This window comes from Symphalangus syndactylus, chromosome 18, assembly GCF_028878055.3.
Source record: "Symphalangus syndactylus isolate Jambi chromosome 18, NHGRI_mSymSyn1-v2.1_pri, whole genome shotgun sequence".
Classification (NCBI taxonomy): Eukaryota; Metazoa; Chordata; class Mammalia; order Primates; family Hylobatidae; genus Symphalangus; species Symphalangus syndactylus.
In genome coordinates this window covers 11096583-11116277 of record NC_072440.2, presented here as the reverse complement: position 1 = coordinate 11116277, position 19695 = coordinate 11096583, and the positions used below count along the sequence as shown (strand labels likewise).

Sequence of the window (19695 nt, the reverse complement as noted above, 5' to 3'; positions counted from 1 at the left end):
TGGGCTGTTTAGCTTGGTCGCCTCCGGCCCCTGTCCGTGTGGTTTCTGGCTGGCACTGGGCCTGGTCCTTGTCAGTGTTGTCTTTCTGCTCTGGGTGAAGTCGTGCAGGGCATTTTGGGCTTTCAGGCTGGCCTCTACCCCGTGCCGTTCAGGAAGCACCCCAATCATCAGGCAGGCAGACACCCCAGTCACCCGTCACTCTCATTTTCAACATAAGAGACATTGACATCAGCTGGACATGGTGGCACGTGCCTGTGGTTCCAGTTGCTCAGGAGGCTGAGGTGGGAAGATGGCTTGAGCCCAGGAGTTCAAGGCTGCAGTGAGCTGTGATCGCACCACTGCACGCCAGCCTGGGTGACAGGCCAGACCCTGTCTTGCTAAAGAAAAAAAGAGAGATGCTGACATGATGCTGGCTGTATTAGATCTCTTCAAGCCATAGCACTAACTCATGAAGTGGATACCTGTTTACGCATGGAGAAACTGAGGCACAGGGGGACACTCAGAGAGTAAGTGGATGTTCAGATAGTAATTGCTGCTGCAGCATTCGGACCCAGGAGGTGTCCCCCACCCTGGGAAGAGGGGTTCTAGCTTGGCCTCCTCCCAGGTGGCAGCCTAGTCCAGCCTTGTTACAGGGCAGAAGCCGGAGGGGCCTCATCACCTGTCATCAGGGTGGAGTGGGATGGCAGCCTGCCCCCTCGGCAGAGGGTCGGCCTGCTCCGCACCCCTGGGGCCTGGTGCCTGCTGAGCTCCCCGTCCCACCCCAGCAGCCATCCTCAGGCAGCTCACCAGCCTGATGGGTTCTGGACCCCCATGTCCTCAGGAGGCTGGTGGCCAACACCTCCCTTCCAGTAGGACCCTCGCCCGTACCCTACAGAGTGGCCTCAACGCCCTGGAGCCCAGGAAGAAGTGGTTCACCAGCCAGGAGGGCGGAGGGCAGGGGAGTGGACACCATGAGCCAGCAGGACTGGAGGCCACCATGGTGTCACCAGCCCCACCCGGCCCTGCCCTGCCCTAATGCACTTTGCTGCTCAGCCTAAGAACTAAGGGGCCCTGGGACTAGAGAAGGTTCCCTGTGAAGATGAACTGCTGCAGCTCAGGACGCCTGCTGGGATTGCTAGAACGAATGCCCTGTAGTCTGAGTCCCTGATGTTCTGCATGGTGATTTGAACAGCAGCAACCAACCACAGCCGCTCCAGCCCTTCTCGTGGACCTGGCCTCGGGATGCAGGAAGCACTGGGGCCTTGGCTGTGACCTGGCTCTGCACCTTCAGGGAGCAGCCCCAGGAGAGAAGCCAAAGGCTTCCTGGACATGGCTGGGATTCAGTATGTATTTCCAGAGTGGCCTCCCTGATTCCACTTGGGTTTTTCCCAAGGTACAGTGCCCTCATCCCAGGTGTCCATGGAGGTTGGCACCAGGGTCGTCATGCTGTCTTGCCACTTTCTTGTCTCTTACTGTTTACTGGAACCTTTTGTATGGGCTCCATTCAGGACAGCGTGTTCAGGCTGGGCACAGTGGCTCACGCCTGTAATCCCAGCACTTTGGGAGGCTGAGGTGAGCGGATCACCTGAGGTCAGGAGTTTGAGACCAGCCTAGCCAACATGGTGAAAGTCCGTCTCTACTAAAAATATAAAAATTAGCCCAGCGTGGAGGCACATGCCTGTAGTCCCAGCTTCTCAGGAGGCTGAGGCAGGAGGATTGCTTGAACCCGGGAGGCAGAGGTTGCGGTGAGCCAAGATTGCACCACTGCACTTCGGCCTAGGTGGCAGAGCAAGACTCTGTCTAAAAAAAAAAAAAAAAAAGAATAGCGTGTTCCTTCATACTGCAGGCTCCTCCTGACCTTAACATCAGATGGAAACTTCTAGTGAGGAAGAGAAAGTATCATTGACCTGGATGAATGGGGCTGGGAGGTTTGGTTCTGTTGTTTGTGTCTGAGCATGGGGTAAACCTCTTATGTGAGCTGAACACACGCTCCACAGGCTCAGGACCATGCCCTCCGGTCACTCCTGATGGAAAGGCTTGTGTGGGCCAAACAGGTGCCCGCAGGTGAAGCAGGCAGCTCGGGACCACACCGTTCATGTCAGCTTGTTGGGCATCCACAGCCCAGGGGGTTGCAAGCTCACTCTGGGGCCAATTCTGAGCCCTCTGGGGACTGGGTTCTGGAACAACGGCTGCAGATTGGAGGACGCAGGCCTTGGCCTTGGGCTGTGGATGACTGAGCGCCCGCGGACCCAAAAGAGGGGAGCTCAGAGCCAGCTCCCTTTCCAGGCCCCAGGGGTGCAGTGAGGAGGCGCACCAGCTGCGACCCAGGCCACGAGTGTCCACAGGCAGAGAGGGCTGGCTGGGCCACAGGCAGAATGGCCATGGTGGCAGCTCCAGGAAGCCAGGCTGGGGAGGCGTCTGAGGCTCCCTGTCTCAAAGGTGTGCCATGGGGCTGCTCCGTCCCTGGGGCAGGCCCCCTCACCCCTGAGCCTCGGGTCCTGTTGAGTGTGGGTTCTAATCCCACAGCCCCATTGGGTAGACGAGGCTATGACAAGGTGACGGCAAGGTCGTTCCTAGAGCAGTGACTGGCGCCCAGGAGCTCAGGAACCGCAGCTGGCCAGGCTGCTGGAGATGACCCCTGGCCCTGACGGAACCTGGGATGTGGGGAGGCCCTGCAGCTGTGAGACCCTCATCATCACCGCCCCGGCTGAGTAAGGAATTTAACGCAAGGCAGATGAGGCCTAACCCAGGTGGGCAGGTGCCTGGAGGTGCCCGCCCGGGAGACAGCATCAGGGTGGGCTCAGAACTTTCAGCAGGGCCAGGGTCCCATGATAAGTTTCCTGGCCAAGGTTGGTTCAAGGGCAGATTCTCAGGGCTGCCTGGGGCCCAGGGAAAGGGTGAGTGTCGGGGGAAGCTGATCCCCAGGGCCTCTGCCTCCTGTTGAAGAGAATTCTCCTGGGGCCAGATGGGACGGGGGCTGTGTCGACATGGGGACCATGTGAGGATGGAGGCAGAGATCAGGATGGTGCGTCTCCTGAGGACGATGCAAGGAGCACTGAGGATTTCTGGGAGCACCAGAAACCCCTAGGGGGCCTGGAGTGGACCCTCCCTCAGATCCTCCAGCAGGAACCGGCCCTGTCCACACCTTGAATCTGGGCAAGAAGAACTAACTGCTGTTTCAGATCCCCATCCCCCAGTGTGTGGTCATTTGACTGGGCAGCCACAGGAATGGCACACAGACCTGTAGAGGCCTGGCATGGATGCCAGGGGAGGGTGGCTTCGTGGTGGGGGTGCAGCCAGGTCCCCCAGTCTGCAGCAGCTGTTCTGGATGAGCTCTGCAGTCTGTGGCCTCAGAGGCCCAGGCAGCTGGGAGGGGTTTGAATTGGATACAGGGAATAGGGAGCCACAGATGGTCCTTGAGCTGGGGAGTGGCAAAGTGATATGGCCACATGGAGGAAGGAAGCCAGCAAGTAGGGGTAGGAAGGGCTCTGGCCGAGGCTGACAGCCCCTCCAGGTCATGCACAGAGGGTGCCCCACCCTCCCGAGACACAAGGAAGGGTGGGTGATTTGGGGGCACTGTCTGGTGGCCTGGATGTCCCTCACAGCACTGAGGATGAGCTTTTCGTTTCAGGCCCTCCAGGAGCCCGGCTGGCGGGAGCCAGGGAGGGAAGAGGAGCCTGTGTTTCCTGTGGCCCTGGGCAGCGTCTGCAGGAGGCTCACCCTCTCTCTCTCTTTGCTCCTCAGGTCTCCTGACAAACACAGCCCCTGAGGGGCCCCGGGAGTGGCCTTGGCTTCCTGGAGAGCCCACGCCTCAGCCACAGTTCTCCACTCGCCTCGGACTTTGCCCATTCTCTGCCGCCCGCCCACTCCGTTTCCCTGTGGTCCGTGAAGGACGGCCTCAGGCCTCGGCATCCTGAGCTTCGGTCTGTCCAGCCGAGCCGAGGAGGCCGGACTCGGACACACAGGCGGGGGGCAGCACCTGGCATCAGCAATACGCAGTCTGTGGGAGCCCGGCCACGCCCAGCCCCTGCCGACCGTGGCGTTGGCCCTGCTGTCCTCAGAGGATGAGGAGGAGGAGGCGGCTCCGGCAGCCACAGAAGGCTGCGGCTCAGCCCACCTGAGACACGACGCCTGCCCCAGGGGACTGTCAGGCGCAGAAGCAGCCTCCTCCTGTGCCCCAGACTGTCCGAATTGCTTTTATTTTCTTATACTTTCAGTATACTCCATAGACCAAAGAGCAAAATCTATCTGAACGTGGACGCACCCTCACTGTCAGGGTCCCTGGGGTCGCTTGTGGGGGCGGGAGGGCAATGGTGGCAGAGACATGCTGGTGGCCCCGGCGGAGCGGAGAGGGCGGCCGTGGTGGAGGCCTCCACCCCAGGAGCACCCCACGCACCCTCGGAGGATGGGCTTTGGCTGCACGGAGGCCGTGGCACACCTGCGGGAGGCAGCTGGGGCGCGGCCGGCGATGGCCCCCACGCAGACGCCAGGAACACAGGCCGCTTTATTCCTCTGTACTTAGATCGACTTGACCGTACTAAAATCACTTTCTGTTTTAACCAGTTAAACATGCCTCTTCTACAGCTCCATTTTTGATAGTTGGATAATCCAGTATCTGCCAAGAGCATGTTGGGTCTCCCGTGACTGCTGCCTCATCAATACTCCATTTAGCTCCAGAAAGCAAAGAAAACTCGAGTAACACTTGTTTGAAAGAGATCATTAAATGTATTTTGCAAAGCCTAAAGTTATATATTTAACAGTTTTTATATGTTGTATATTTGTAGAAAATCCTATTTAACAATTAACGTGGCAGTCCCGGCCGTCCTGAGAGTCAGGCCAAGCCCCGTGTGTTTCTGAAGACTCTGGGGGTGGGACGTGGTGGGGAGGTGGTGCCCCGCGGACCCCGGGGTGCCCGGCGTGGAAGGCGGGACTCTGGGAGAAGCGTGTGGAGGACCGTGGCGTCGGCGTCCCGGATGTGTCGGTCGTGCCCGGGGAGGCCGGGTTCCCTTCGCCGCGGGTCAGGTTTGGCGGCTCCTGATTCCCCCTCTGGTCTCTGTATTGGTCAACACTGAGTGTACAATATTTTGAACATGCTTCTTCCAATGGGTTTTGTGTCCCGTTTCCTGCCCCTTTCGCCACTCACAGACCTTGAGGCCGGTTGGCGGCCCTTCTCCCCACGTCTGTGTCCCCGCATTCTGAGAAGTCCTCTGTCTTCGTGTCAGTAGGTCCAGAAAGCCACGCTGGGCAGAGGCGCACGCGGGGCCAGCAGGGCCGAGGAATAAGGGACAATTCTGGTTTTTCTCCCCTGGCCGTCGTACGCCAGCCTCCTTCATTTTCCTGAGTTCCCGCTGAAGTATACTACCTACGAGTCCAATTAACATGAGTATTATGCTAGTTCTATCCTACTAAAAAAAAAACGTAAAAAGATAACTATATAGAAGCTGTTCCAGCAACCATAGACTAAAGATACGAAAGAAAATCCATTTATTTAAGACCTGTTCCAGTATCCATGAGGACTTAATTTACCTTTCAGTCACCACAAATTTATAGGCATTTGTATCCTGGACTAAAAGAAGAGGCTGAGGTTGGGTTTGTCATCACAGAGGGGGTGGGCCTGGAAAGGGTCCTTCCCAAGCTGCCCCGGCTCTGGCAGCCCAGGCCCGCAGCCTCTGCCAGCCAGCATCCTCACGGCCTCCCCCTCGCCTGTTTCTTTTGAAAGCAAGTGTACACACCTTCGAGGGCAGAGATCGGGAGATTTAAGATGTTACAGCATATTTTTTTCTTGTTTTACAGTATTCAATTTTGTGTTGATTCAGCTAAATTATGAAAAATAAAGAAAAACTCCTTTGATAAGCATGGCTTTTGTTCCCTGGGCGTGGTGTCCTGGGAGAGGGGCTGTGGCTGGTGAGGCTGGTGGGGATGACAGGCGGGGGCCAGCACGGGGACCCCCGGGGTCAGAGCAGACAGTGCCTGTGGCCCTCACGGCCTAGCCGGTGCCGCCTGTGAGCCCCTGGGTTCTTCTGCACCCACAAGGATGGCCTCTGAAGCCCAGCCCCAGACGAGTGGGCAGTGCCTGGCTGCAGCCCTCTGGGGGGCTGTCATCCCTGCCTGAATATCACTGCCCCACACAGACACTGCGCCCTGAGTCCCTCCACGGATCTGACGTGCGGCCGCCTGAGTGTGGCAGGCATCGGCTCTCCTTCGTTCCTCCCCTGGCCGGTGGGGAAGCCCCAGGCTGTCAGTAGGGAGGCTGGCCCCAGGTTCTCGTGAGCGGGCCCCACACAGGTGCCAGACAGAGCTCCCCAAGGAGGCCCAGGTCTGAAGCACCCCCTTTGCAGAGACATCCACTCAGACCCCCAAAGAGCAGGTTGGAGCTCAGAGCCTCCTTGCTGCCCACACCTGAGGCCACCTGGGTGGGACCACCGGGTACTCCCCAGCTGCTCTTCATAGGGCACCTCGGCCTGGGCAGCTGGGCTGGGGGGCTGCGCCACGGGCTGCCTGGCTGTCTGTGCTTCCTTCCAAGGAGACGTCACTGGTCTTTGGAGCCATCAAGGTGGACAGACAAGGCCTCAGCTTTTCCTGTAAGAGGCCAGGCTTGTCCTGGGAGGGAGGGCAGGAGGCAGAGCTACAGTGGCTGCAGGAGCACCTGGGCCGGCCTCTTCCCCATCGGGTGCCCTGGTGCCTGGGCGGGAGGGTCCTCCGTCCCCTCCCACAGAGGAGAGGCACGGCCTGGAGTATGTGGTCTGTGGCTTTGTGGTCAGCACAGTGAGACAGGATGGGGCAGCCTGGCCAGGAGAGGGGCCACCAGCCCGTTCTTGTATCACAGTGAGAGCTGGGAGGAGAGGTATCAGTGTGCTGGGAGGAAAGCAGCGCCCACCATCGCTACCTGAGGAGCAGCCCCACGCCCAGAGGCTGAGCACAAGGGCCTGAACCTGGGCCTGTCCTCCTGCTCTGAGCCCCATGCAGGCTCCTGGGGGTGCTCCTCCCAGGAAGCTCCCTGCTGCCTGGGTCAGGAGGCGCCGGGACCCCCAGCGCTGGCTGCCAAGCTGCCTCTGCTCCCCACGTACTGAGGGAAGGAGGTCACTGCCTCGCCTAACTCAGGCTGCTGGGAGCAGTACCTGCCCCGTCCCCAAGGTGAAGGGTCCGGGGGGAGCCCTTTGCAGGTGTGGATGTCCACAGATGGGCCCCATCCATTAGTGTTCTAGGGGTGGTCACAGCCTCCTCTGCACCTGAGAGCCGCCCTCCCAGGGCCCTGGGCCAGCCGAGCCACCAGTGAAGTCTGCAAATGAGACACTCAGAGATAGTCCTCAGCCTCCCAGGACCCTCTGCCCAGGGTCCCCACTGGCCACCCTGTGCAGCCCCAGCAGGACAAGAGCAGGCAGAGGCCACACCCCAAGGGCACGACCTTGGTTAGGGGCAGCCCTGGCCACTGCTGCCTAAGGGGCAGGGCCAAGGGTCTCCATCCTCTCTGTCCCGGGCAGTGGAGCAGTGTCACGAAGGCCTGGCTGGAAGCCACACTGCGCGGCGTTCCACACGACAGCCTGAGGCCGGCCATGCTTCCTCTCTGAGCCTCAGTTTTCCCATTGATAGAATAAAGAGAACCTCGCGAATCTCGCGAGGAGTCAGAGGTGGAGGGTGACCAGCACTCGAGGCGAAGGTGCTCATGGTCCTGATCGAAGCCTTGCACTTCCTTCCCAGGCCCCGTGTCTCCCTCGAGGGGTGACCCTGGGCCCTGGTGCTCGCCCACCACTCCCACCTCATGGAACCTGTCCCAGCTCCCCGTTCAGTGCTGGCCTTCAGAGGTGCTGTCTGGGCCAAGCTCTCTCTCTCCCTCTAGTGAGGTCTGTGACCTGGGACACGACGCTTCTCTGAGCCTCAGCTGCTAGATCACAAAGTGGAGACCCGGCGAGCCTCTGCCCTCCTGAGGCCCTGGGGCCAGGGTAGGCACCTCCTATGTGGGTCGTCCTGCTGCCGTCCCTGTCTCAGCTGTGAGGTGCCCCTCCAGACTGGCCAGTTCAGACTGTGGATGGGATCCACGTCCCAGGGGCGTGGATCCACGTGGGGGCACGTGTGGGTAAGGGGGCAGGAGGCAGGGGGCTGGTGTAGGTGGGGATGACCCAGCAGCAGCAGGGAGCAGGCAGACGGGCCCTGTCGGAGAGTGAGTGTGTGCGTGTGAATGTGTGTGTGCCTGTGGTGTGTTTGGTGTATGTGCATGTGCAATGCGTGTGCATATGGTGTGTATGTGTGTATGTGTGTGTGCCTGTGTGGATGTGCATATGTGTGTGCATGTGTGTGTGCATGTGTGCGTGCACATGTGTGTGTGTGCATGTGTGTGCTTATTTTCACCAGCACCCTCATGTACTGAGCACTTTCTGAATCAAGGCTCCAGGGAGGAGCCCTGCAGGATTCCTGAGTTTAAGGAGCCCTCAGGAATGGAGAGTGGTCCCCAAGGTCAAGGAACCCCCAAGGTCAAGCAGCCCTCAAGGTCATGCCCAGAGCGCCTGTCTGAAGGCAGCTGAGACAGGCTGTCCCGGGACCTTTGGAACCCACCCAGTGTCCCCAGATCCTGCACTGCCCCTATCCTCCCTCGGATTCTGCACTGCCCAAGTGCCCTCATCCCAGGTCCTGCCCTGCCCACATCCCCTTTCGGGTCCTCCTTCACTGCCCGAGGTTCCCCCCAGGGTCCTGCACTGCCCATGTTCCCCACCTCAGGGTCCTGCACTGCCCACGTCCCCCGCTGGGTCCTGCACTGCCTGCATCCTCCCCTGCCTAGTGTTTTAGATGCCACAGTGACCCGTGGCCTTGGCATCCAGGGCGTGACCACTCTGCTGTTCTGGTCCTGAGCTGACCGTCAGCTTGAGAAGTCAGTGCCCCCACAGCATGTAAGGAACCGAAATCCCGGAGACCCTGGCACACCTCTCAGCGGGCGGAGGTGGGGCCTCTGTTCTTGCTCTCGGGCAGGGAGTCACTAGGCAGAAACTGTGCAGAGGCCTCCAGCAGCCCCAGCCCCAGCCTAGACTCTCCCCTGGGAGCCTGAGAGAGGCCCATGGGCCACTGCCCTGCTGCCTTAGAGGGCCCAGGCGAGCCTGTCCCAGGAGAAGCCACACCGGGCTGGAGGAGGGTCCAGGGGAGGTGTCCCATGTGTGTGTCTTGCCCGGACGAGGAATGGGGCTGGGTGGGCAGCAGGCTGATCGAGGGGAGCCAGGATCTCAGGACAGCAGGGACAGCAAGGACAGCAGCCTTCCCTGCACCCTGGGTGCCAGCGCCCTCATTTGAGCATCTGTCCCAGCCACTGTTTCCACCAGCTTCTGTCCCAACCGCCCAGGGCTGCCTCCCCGTCCCTCCGCTCCTAGGAGGCTGCCTGCCCCATGGAGATGGGGGACATGGATGTGGGGGCGTGGCCAGGCCTGGCACCTCTTGCACAGCCTGGGTCTGGCCCACTGCAGATGCTGCCTGTATTGGTGGCCTCTCCGGGTTATCAGTGAGCTCCGGGCAAGGTGGGCACTCCGAGCCCTGGGCCTGCTTCCGGAAGTCTGGGTCCTTTGGCGTCTCAGCCACCCCAGGCCTCAGGTGCAGCCTCTGACCACGCAGCACGGGCCTCGCTGCGACACCGCATCCCCTACTCTGGCAGGTCCCCAGCTTGAGGGGGTCACCCCTTCCGCAGCACTGCTCTGCTCAGCCCTCACACTGGGGACCTCTTAGTTCCCAAGGGCTGTCCTCTGCTCCTTCCGCGCACTGGCCTGTCTTGCGCTGTGGCCCCGTGTGCCTTCTCCATTGGGCTGTTGGCATCCTTAGAGGACATCCTGCATTTTAAATATCTTATTTCTTCCCTCTGCGCCCAGAGTCATAGAATTACTCTGAAATAATAGCCACATTTATTTTCTCCTTTTACGAATGTCACCTTATTTGTTCCTCCCGCCAACGCTGCAGGGAGGGGATTAGTCTCTTTCTCGGGTGGGTGGTAACGTGGCCAGGCCGGCACCACGTGGGTCAGCGTGGGATGCAGCCCCTCTTCCTCCGTGGACACTGGCTTGGAGGGCTTCCTTCTGGGGTAAAGGGAGGGCGAACCTGGTTCCTGCAGGCCAGTGCCACTCAGTCCCGTCTCAAAGGGGGAAGACAAAGGCTGAGGAAAGAGCATCTCATCCCGCCCATGGAAGGGCGCTAAGGAAAAGGCCATTTTGACACCTGTGAAATCAGCAAGGAGGACCTCATCGGCACCGCCGCCACAGGGGCCAGGACTGAGGACGTGGCGTGAGATGGGCTCAGCTCCGACCCACTGGCCATGGCGGGAGCTCCGCTGAGCAGAGTGAGCTCCGCTGAGCAGAGTGAGGCTGCGTGGATGGGAAGTGACTAAGCAGAGGCATGGGGACCCGGAGACGCAGAGACCTGGAGACGCGGGGATGCGAAGATGCAGGGATGCGGAGACACAGGGATGCAGAGACGCAGGGATGCGGAGACGCAGGGATCTGGAGACACAGGGGCCAGCCCGGAGGCTTAGTGGGCTGGCAGGATTCTCAAGGAGGGCAGGCAGAGGACGCAGACGTGGAAGGTGGAGAGGAGGGACTTGCCCAGCTACAAGGGTGGTTGCCTCCCTACGCTGACCCAGCAGGAGTTTTGCTAACGCTGGACTCGGCAAGGACCCGCAGAAGCCCCAGGTTGTGGCCTCGTGGAGACAAAGGCTCAGAGGGGCCTGGCCAAGGCTTGGTCAGAAGGAGAGCATTGGTCCTGAGCCCCCCAACCAAACCAGTGCCCTGCAGTCAGCGACCTCTCCCAGGAGAGCAGCAATGAGCCCAGCTCTGCAGCAACAGAAAAGGAGAAAGAAACTCCCAGGGAGGTGGCATGCCTCTCGCTTTGTGAGGAAATCAGAAGGCCCTGGTACAGGCCTGGCTGGGTGTGGTCACAACAAGACTTGGAGGATTCTTTGGAGAGAGGCAAGGAGGAGGAGAAGGGAGGAGGAGGGATAGAGGATGGGAAGGAGGAGGAGGGAGGAGGAGGGATAGAGGATGGGAAGAAGGAGGAGGAGGAAGGAGAAGGGATAGAGGATGGAAGGAGGAGGAGGGAGGAGGAGGGATAGAGGATGAGGAGGAGGAGGAGAAGGGAGGAGGAGGGATAGAGGATGGGGAGGAGGAGGAGAAGGAAGGAGGAGGGATAGAGGATGGGAAGGAAGGAGGAGGGATAGGATGGGGAGGAGGAGGAGGGAGGAGGAGGGAGGAGGGGGAGAAGGAGGGGAGAAGAGGGGGAGGGGAGAGGAGGAGGAATGGAGGATGGATGGAGGATGGGGGCGAGGAGGATGGAGGAGGAGGGGAAGGGGGTAAAAGGAGGAGGGGAGGAGGTAGGAGAAGGAGGGGAGGAGGGGTAAGAGGATGGGAGGAGGAGAAGGAGGAGAAGGAGGAGAGGGCGAAGAGGAGGGAGAGGAGGAGGAGGAGGGGAGGAGGACTGCTGAAAGCTGCTTCCAATACCACAAACCTGCTTCATCTGCCCATAAACATCTGAGTGCCCCTTTCTGGGAGACAGAAAGTGCCATCCTTGGGGTTTGCCAGGGGCCGACCTTGGGGCTGGCCCCGCAGTCACCGGAGCCTGTTACACACACGCAGACCCAGCCTTTGGCCCCAGAGCCAGCCTCGCATCATGACCATGCCTCATTCCTTCGCTCCCCTGTGGAATTGAACTCTGGAAGAGAGAACGGTTGTGAGTTTGCCTTGTGGCTGCCGGTGGGCACTGGCCAGGGCTGGTGGAGGACAGGATGGGCAGGTTCCCTGGGACTGGGGTCTCTGGGGGAGTGGACGGCCCTGGGGCAGCCAGTCACTGGGGTCTGTGCGTGGGGCATGCGACGGCTGTAGAAGGGGCTCTGCTAGGCAAGTCCTGGCCTCTGTCTGTTGCTGTGCCCTCTGTGGACCTTTCTTCCTTTGAAGCATCGAGGCGTTCGTCACAAGCATCCTCACACTACTCAACACGTTGTCCACCTTACTGGGCATAAATTCTGATGCTGGAGTGGCAGCTCAGCATGCACACAGCAGCACCCAGGACGGTGCCCAGACCCCCTGTTCCAACTGGCAGCTCCAGCCGTGGCTGCCTGTCATCCCCATTGGATATCTCCCCTTTCATTTTTACATGTTGTTGGAACAAAATTATGCCACCATCAAGGGATGCACAATGGAAGAAAATACCCACTGCTTCCACACCCCGGCATGGCACACACATGCACGTTTGTGTGCTTGTAACTGGAACTAGCCTTTCCACCTGCTCTTTCTCCTGACCACGCCCCCTCTTGTTGCCTGTCAGTCACCTGTGCAGCCTGGAGGTCTGAGTCACGTTCCATCCATGGATCGAGCCATCCATCCCGCTCCCGTGTTGGGAGAACGGTGGTTTACAGTCATCGAGACCTGGCGCTCTCATCCCGGCCCTGTTGGCCCGGACCTTGGGCTTCAGACTTGCTTGAGCAGTGCTGTGTCCTGTCCATTCCAAGCCTAGAAGTCTGATGTGCAGCAGGAGGACCAACCAAGTTAATAACATTGTCCTGCATACGGAAAATGGGCTGAGATAGTCAATTTGAGGTCCTCTTACCAAACACATACATACACACACACACACACGCACATGCACACACACAGGTGCACGGGAAGTGTGACTGTGGAGGTCATGAGTATGTTAATTCCTATGTAGTGATCATTTCTCTGTGTCTGTATATCAAAACAAACACCATATTGTACAAGTTAAATATATAAAATAAAAATAAATTTTTAAAAAATTGCAAAGGAGACTTTAAGAACAAGAACATGGGGGAGCTCCCGGAAAGCAAGAGAGCCGGGAAATGCAACCCCAGCAGAGCAGGAGGAAGACCCGGGCCCAACACCGGATCCAATGAATATCAGCTTCCTCTATACCCATCTTCCCTCGAACGTCTCAGATTAATTCCCTCCTACTTCATCTCTCTCTTCAAACACTTCCAGGACGTTACAACCTTCCCTATCTCATGGTCTAAATTCAACCCAATTTCTTGGTGTAAATTCCATTTTTGGCTTTTCAGGGAAAGGCTCTTGCTCAAGCCTCTTGAATGTTGATGCCATGAGGATTCTCTTCTCCTTCCTTGTCTCTGTCTATCCAGCTTCAGAGAGGCGCTATGTCCTCAAGTCTTTCTTCTTCACCAGGAGATAAGGGTCTTGCAAGAAGGTGCTATGGCGGCTTTCTTTGTCTTTCCAGAGCCTGGTGTCAATTTGTTAAGGGAATGCTCAAATGTTTATTGGAATAAACTTTCAATAGGCGAGGACTTAGGTGTTGTGCTTTGTGCACGATGGGTGGGGTGCTGGGTTTTCATGAAGGTTCCATTTGAAGAGCTATAGGACAACTGGGTTCTGTGTCCCAAAATCTCAGAGCTGAGGCTCCCTGGAGGGGTTGCAGCCACCCACTGACAGGGCTCTGGGTGAAGGAGGGTCAGCTGTGTGTGCAACACGATGAGCTCCTCTGCAATCAGATGGTCTCCCGCCTGCCCAGAGTGTGGGATCCGGGAAGTTCCATGGGTGCATGTACCGTGGGGCAGATTCGCATGAGTTATGGAGCCGTATAGCATGGCTGCACCACCCTGGACCCTTGCAGACAAACAATGAGCCAGGCATATGAGGAGACAAGGTGGGACCACAGACCAGAGGGTGATGGCCTAATTGGAGGAGTGTTTGGAGATGTGAGTGGTTGGTGCCAAGTGTTCTGCGGCAGATTGTCGTTGTGACAGCTGCTTTGGCTCTCATCTCCCGGTGTCATCCCACAGCGCTTCTGAGCTTGCATGGCTTCCTTGGTCCAATCAAACAATAGCAAATGTGATGCAGGCAGACATTTTTACAGTCCTGGCTCATTAGAGTGTCCTCCCGCTGGATGGCCTCAGGCCCTGCCACTCAGTGAACCAGCCAGGGTGAGGCTGCATGAGGAAGGAACACAGGAAGGAGCCAGCCACCCCAGCCCTCCCAGTGGAGCTGTCAAAACCCAGCCAGTTCCCGGCCCACCCACCAGGAGACGACCATCAGCGAGCTCCCCAGGATCACAAAGAAACTCCCAGTCAAGTTCAGTCCAAATTGCAGACACAGGGAACAAACGCTAAGCACAGGCGTGTCTCCAGATGACTGATGGGCATGGAGAGCCAGACAGCAGCAGGGCAGCTGGAAAGTTCCAGGGAGAAAAAAATCAACATTTTTTGAGTTAAAACTTCACCTCTGCAAAGATATACTTTTAAAACGAGGGCAAATTAAAGATACTTGCAGAAAAATGAAAATGGAGAGAAAAAGCTTCCCAAAAGGGTCTTACTCAAGGAAATACTGAAAAATGAGACAGAAAAAAAATAAAATCCTAGGTGGACTCTTGGAGGTTCAGGAAGGAATGCGCAGGGGAAGGTGAGGACGATGGGGCAGGAGATTCCACTCAGGGGCAACAACAGTAACATCCAAACACGATGATACAAAGCAACCATTTGGAAGCACTGGAACGTGAACAAGGGCAGGAAGAAACTGAGAAGTGATTTTGGAAGGGTTGCATCCACATCAGGTAAGGACGGCCAGTTTGTGGCTTCTTGCTGGAGGCAGCTCCTAAAACCCCACCTGTAGTGATAGGAAAACCACCGGCTCTGCAGCTTCAGGGTGCGGACGACACAGAGCAGCTGGAAGTGCACGGAGAAGATCTGTAAGCAAGAAAGCACAGATGGGCTGAGACCTCCAGTCAGAGTCAAACTTTGCCCAAATCCCTGGCTGACTCCTGAACAGCAAATGAGCACCGGGGACCTGGAGGAATGAGGCGGAAATTAGACGGAAAAGGCTTCTGACGATATTCAGAAGAATTCTGTACCCTTGGCAGAGTTCATTCCCCAGCCTACACTGGTCCCTGTTACTGAAAGAGGAAGCTGTTCTGCCTTAAAGAAGGAAGAAACTGGGGATGCCAGAGCAACTAAGAATTAAGGGGTAGTTTCAGCAGCAAGGCACTTAGGGGGTGAGCCCCCAAATCTGAGTACGTACACTGCCCAAATACACAGCTGATCGCTAAACCACACAGTTGTAGGATTAATACATGGGACCAGGATAAAAAATAAACACAGTCACACGCTCTCTCTCTCTCACAAAACAGCAACAACGAAGCCAAGCAGAGGCCACCTGCTGCATTTTTTAGGGAAGACAGCTTTGAATGCAGGCGGATTAGCTGCCTATGGTAACACAGAAACAATGCTTAGAAGAATAAAAGACATTTCAGAGCATCTACAAAATATTACTTCCATTGGCAACCCTCCCTCCAACATGTACTAGACATGCAGAGAAATAGTAAAATGTGAAAAAAAAATCAGGCATGGAAACCCACTCTGAGACAGCTTTTATGTTGGATTTTGCAAAGACGTCAAGGGAGCTAATATAAATATGTATAAATCATTAAAGAAACGTGTGGTATTAATGAGTTAATAGGTAGAACATTTCAACAGAGAAATGAAAACTATTCTTTAAAAATTGTAGTTCTAGAGGTGAAAAATACAATATCAGAAAACAAATTGAAAAACGTACCAGATGGATTCAATGAGCAGATCAGAAACAGAAGAAGAAAGAATCAGTGAACCTGAAGATAGATCCATAAAGATTGTCCAATCTGAGAAGCAGATAGAAACTGATGGAGAGGACATCTAAAAGCTTCGGCGACCTTGGGAACAATACCGGGGAGTCCAACATGGGTGAAATAAAAGCCGCAGAAAGAGAAAAGAGAAAATACAATAGACAATTAAAAAAAATTCAGGAGATCGAGACCACGGTGAAACCCCGTCTCTACTAAAAATACAAAAAATTAGCCGGGCGTGGTGGCGGGCGCCTGTAGTCCCAGCTACTTGGGAGGCTGAGGCAGGAGAATGGCGTGAACCCGGGAGGCGGAGCTTGCAGTGAGCCGACATCGCGCCACTGCACTCCAGCCTGGGTGACAGAGCGAGACTCCGTATCAAAAAAAAAAAAAAAAAAAAAAAAAAAAAGTGTGGAGGAAGGGAAATATCTGTCATCCAAAGATTCTATATCTAGAAAAACTATTCTTCAAAGATGAAGGTGAAATAAAGACAAAATAAAATAAAAGTGAGAAAAATTACTTATCATTAATAGGATTTTACTGCAAGAAATGCTCGAATATGATATAAAGATAGATACATGTGTACATAATCTTATAATTTCTATGGAACACACATGGCTGTTTAAAACAAAAATTATAACACTGTATTGTAGGGTTAAAATGGACAGAGGTTTATTATATCTCTGTATTACACTGTATAGCCCAAAGTATAGATGGTACAATAGAACATAGTCCCTTGAAAATGTCCTACTTTGTCCAGAAATCATTTAATATTCATTAACTTTAAGGTGGTTGTGCTGACGTGATATGATCCATAGCAGAACCACTAGAAAATACTGCAAAGAAATTTTACCCAGAGAATTGAATGGTATGCTTAAAACATTTGATGGCCACAAGCAAAGTCATAAAAGGAATAATATAGGAAGGAAAATGAGAAAATAGAAAAGAAATAGCAAAGTGGCACTTAAATCCAAACATATCAATAGTTAAATTAAAAATAATTCTACTAAAAATATAAAAAATTAGCCGGGCGTGGTGGCAGGTGCTTGTAGTCCCAGCTACTCGGGAGGCTGAGGCAGGAGAATGGCGTGAACCCGGGAGGCGGAGCTTGCAGTGAGCTGAGATTGTGCCACTGCACTCCAGCCTGGGCGACAGAGCGAGACTCTGTCTCAAAAAATAAATAAATAAATAAATAAGAATAGGTAAACACTCCAATAAAAACTCAAGAAATGACTGATGGGCTAAAATAAAAAGAAGAAAATATGTGCTTTAAACAGAAAAACTTTACCATAGAGACACAGATAGGTTGAAAGTAAAAGGGTAGCCAGGCACGGTGGCTCACACCTGTAATCCCAGCACTTTGGGAGGCCAAGGCAGGCCAATCACCTGAGGTCGGGAGTTCGAGACCAGCCTGACCAATATGGAGAAATCCCGTTTCTACTAAAAATACAAAATTAGCTAGTCCTGTTGGCACATGCCTGTAATCCCAGCTACTCGGGAGGCTGAGGCAGGAGAATCGCTTGAACCCGGGAGGTGGAGGTTGCAGTGAGCCGAGATCTTGCCATTGCACTCCATCCTGGGCAACAAGAGCGAAACTCCATTTCAAAAAAAAGAAAGTGGAAGGATAGAAAAGACATATCATGAAAACAGTAAGCATAAGAAATCTGGAGTGGATTTGTTGATATTAAATGCAATATACTTTAAGACAAGGAATATTACTATAGACAAAAAGAACATTTAACAATAATAAAGCGTCAATATAGCAGGAAAAAAATCATAAATGCATATGTGCCTGATAATAAAGTTCCAAAATACATGATGCAAAAGCTGACAGAACTGAGAGGAAAAATCAACAATTTAACCATGATAAATGGAGATTTTATTTCTTCTTTGTTAGTAATCAATAGGACAAACAGATAGAAAAATCGTCAAGTATGTAGAAGACTTGGACAACATCAATCAGTATGTAATCAACACTTGCAGAAACAGCAAATAGAGCACCTCTAGGAATGGAACAGCTGAATCATATATGGGTATGCTTATATGTTTTAAAATTGCCAAACTGTATTCAAAAGTGGTTGTAATGTATCTGATCAGTGTTCATTAATTTTAGCCATCTTAATAGATGTAAGGTGTTAACTCTACATAAAATCTTTCCAAGACATACTGAAGATGAACCAAAAGGGACCAAATATTAGACAATCAAGCAAATCTTCAAAAAATTCCAAAGACTGAAAATCAAACAGTGTATGTTCTCTGATCACAATAGAATTAAATTGGCAATCAATAAGAATATCTGAAAAATTCTGAAATTTGGAAATACCAAACTTGGTTAGAATAACCAAACCGCGGGTTAAGGAAAAAAAAAGGGGGAAATTTAAATTGCATATATTTAATTGAACACATTTAAATATTTTTATTTGAATGATAACAAAAGGACAATTTATGCAAATCTCTACAATGTTGCTAATGACATGCTTATAGAAAATATATAGCTTTAGAAGCTTCTATTAGAAAGGAGGAAAAAGTCTAGAATGTAAGCTTCCACCTTAAGGAGCTAGAAAATGAAGAGCAGAATGAATCCAAATAACAAAGAGGAGACACCAATGAGATAGAAAATAAGTAATAGAGAAAATCAGTGAAACCAAAAGCTCACTAAAAAAATCTAAAAGGTGGCTCTTTAGGGGTATGGTTAACATGTAACTAACTGCACACATTTAAAGCGTACAACGTGGTAAGTCTAATATCTATACCCCCTTGAAACAATCACCACTATCTTGATTTGCTTCAGCTGTAATAAAATACTAGACTGGATGATTTAAACAACAGGAATTCATTTCTCATGGTTCTGCAGGCTGGGAAGTCCAAGATCAAGGTGCTGGCCAACTTGGTTCCTGATGAGGGCTCTCTTGCTGGCTTGCAGATGGCAGCCTCCTTGCTGTGTGCTCACATGGCTGTCCTTGATGTGTGCACACAGCATGAGAGCAAGTTCTCTAATATCTCTTCTTATAAAGGCACCAATCCCATCAAACCAGGGCCCCACCCTCATGACCTCGTCTAACCCTAATTACCTCCCAAAGTCCCTTTTCCGAACACAATCACAGTGGGGGTTTGGGCTTCTACATATGAATTGTGGGGGGCACATATACATTTCATCCATAATAGCAGCAATCAATATAATGAACATATCTACCATTCCTCAATGTATCCTCCTATCCCTCCTCACCCCACACCTGTCTCTTTTCTATTTCATTGATCTATGTTCTTACCTTTATTATTTTCTTCTTTCTGTAATACTTTGGGTTTACTCTACCCTTTTTCTAGCTTATTAAGATGAAAACTTTTGTGTTTCATTTTATTCTTTTCTTATTTTTTCAATAAAACTCAACTTTTTAATCTGGAGATACATATAATATATATAAATTATATTATATAATATATAGAATACATACTACATAATTGTTATATCATATATGTTATAATATATGATATTAATATATTATAATATATATTATATATAATTGCATATATTTATGTAGCTATTAAATATAATGACATATATTTCCAAATTAAAGTTGAGTTTTATTTAAAAAAAGAATAAATAGAATAATAAATAAATAGAATAAACACTCCAATAAAAACTCAGGAATTGACAAGTATCAATCAATATCAAACAATATTATTTGAGGCCCTGGTGTGTGTATACATACATGCAAATAATATTGTTTCATTTTAATGTTTCTTTTTGTGTTATTTTATTTATTTATTTATTTTTAACCTTTAAGTTCAGGGATACATGTGCAGGATGTGCAGGTTTGTTACACAGTTTGTTGTACCAATTATTTCATCACCCAAACATTAAGCCTAGTATCCATTAATATCAGCATTTAAAGCTGTAAGTTTCACTCTAAAGCATTGGTTTTTCTGCATCACACAACTTTTGATCTGTTGTATTTTCATTATTGTCCAGTTAATCTAATTTCCTTGGTTATTTCTTTTTGACCCATGAATTGTCCTAATTTCTAAATATTTGTATTTTCTAAATGTTTAGTGTTATTAATCTCTAAATTAATTCCATTGCAATCAGAGAAAGTATTCTGTATAATTTTAATACTTTTAAATTTATTGAAGCTAAAAGTTTTATGG

At 52.5% G+C, this 19695-nt stretch overlaps 1 protein-coding gene across 4 annotated transcripts in view; it reads left to right on the top strand.

Moving 5' to 3' along the window:
- TAFA5 (TAFA chemokine like family member 5) overlaps positions 1-19695 on the top strand; it is a 396065-nt gene that overhangs the window by 247953 nt on the left and 128417 nt on the right. For 2 of the 4 annotated variants that reach the window (XM_055251651.2, XM_055251650.2), the window contains exon 4: positions 3724-5832. The exons of the other annotated variants lie outside the window; for them this stretch is intronic. In XM_055251651.2, the coding sequence (XP_055107626.1) occupies positions 3724-3732 (9 nt within the window). In that variant the 3' untranslated portion in view covers positions 3733-5832. Of the gene's footprint in view, positions 1-3723; positions 5833-19695 lie in introns of those variants that run through there. 4 annotated transcript variants of the gene reach the window in all.